Source organism: Malurus melanocephalus, unplaced genomic scaffold (assembly GCF_030028575.1).
Source record: "Malurus melanocephalus ecotype Western Australia unplaced genomic scaffold, MMel_1.1 scaffold_3710, whole genome shotgun sequence".
NCBI lineage: Eukaryota > Metazoa > Chordata > Aves > Passeriformes > Maluridae > Malurus > Malurus melanocephalus.
The window spans coordinates 1-1,127 of record NW_026626942.1 but is presented as its reverse complement, the minus strand read 5'-3'; the positions used below and the strand labels follow the sequence as shown (position 1 = coordinate 1,127).

Here is a 1,127-nt window from a genome sequence, read left to right as displayed (position 1 = left end):
CCCAAAAAACCCTTGGAAATCCCAAGAAATCCGTGCTGACCAGGCTCTGGTTGTCGTGGCGGTGCACGCTGAGCCGCCGCTGCCGCAGCACCACGTGCGTGATCTCGCGGAAATCGCAGAAACGGCTCCAGGGGGGATCGGGGGCAGCGTCCGATCCCGGGATCCGACCTTTCCTCCCCAAATATCCGCGCAGGGATGGGGAATCCGGGAGCTGCGGGGGGAGAATTCCTGGTTTTTCATGCTGGGGAGGGATGGAGGGGGAATGGGGTGAGGGGAGGATGAGGGAGGGTGGGAATGGTGGGAAAGGTTCTGGAAAAGCCCAAAAGCCAAATAATGGGATTGGAAATATTGGGATGGGAATATTTGGATTGGAATATTGGGGTGGGAATGCTGGGAAAGTTTCTGGGAAAGCATAAAAAAGCCAAATAATGCGGTGGGAATATTGGGATGGGAATATTGGGGTGGGAATGTTGGGATGGGAATGTTGGGAAAGGTTCTGGAAAAGCATAAAAAAGCCAATTAATGGGATAGAAATATTAGGATGGGAATGTTGGGATGAGAAAATTGGGATGGGAATATCGGGATGGAAATATTGGGATGGGAATATTGGGATGGGAATGCTGGGAAGGATTCTGGAAAAGCCCAAAAGTCAATTAATGGGATGGGAATGTTAGGATGGGAAAGTTGGGATGGGAATGTTGGGATAGGAATGTTGGGGTGGGAATATCGGGAAAGGTTCTGGGAAAGCATAAACAAGCCAAATAATGGGATGGGAATATTGGGAGGGGAATGTTGGGATGGGAATGCTGGGAAAGGTTCTGGAAAAGCCCAAAAGTCAATTAATGGGATGGGAATACTGGGATGGGAATGTTGGGGTGGGAATGTTGGGATGGGGATAGTGAGTGGGATTTTGGGATTTGGATGGGAATGGTGAGTGGGATTTTGGGATTTGGATGGAAATGCTCAGTTGGATTTGGATGGGAATGCTGGGAAAAATCCCTATCAAATTGGGATTAAACTGGAAACGCAACCAGGAAAAACCCAGGACCACAAACCACAGGATAAATCAGGATTTGGGGTGGGAACAGCTCATCCCATCCCAATCCCAATCCCAATCCCAATCCCAA

General features: G+C 49.3%; 1 protein-coding gene across 1 annotated transcript in view; it reads right to left on the bottom strand.

The window, feature by feature from the left end:
- Window positions 1-241, bottom strand: part of LOC130588195 (non-receptor tyrosine-protein kinase TYK2-like) — a gene marked incomplete at both ends in the record, with an annotated part of 4,842 nt that extends 4,601 nt beyond the window's left edge. The window contains one exon of the mRNA XM_057389147.1: window positions 41-241. Within this exon, the coding sequence (XP_057245130.1) occupies window positions 41-241 (201 nt within the window). The remainder of the gene's footprint in view (window positions 1-40) is intronic.
- Window positions 242-1,127: the final 886 nt, after the last annotated feature.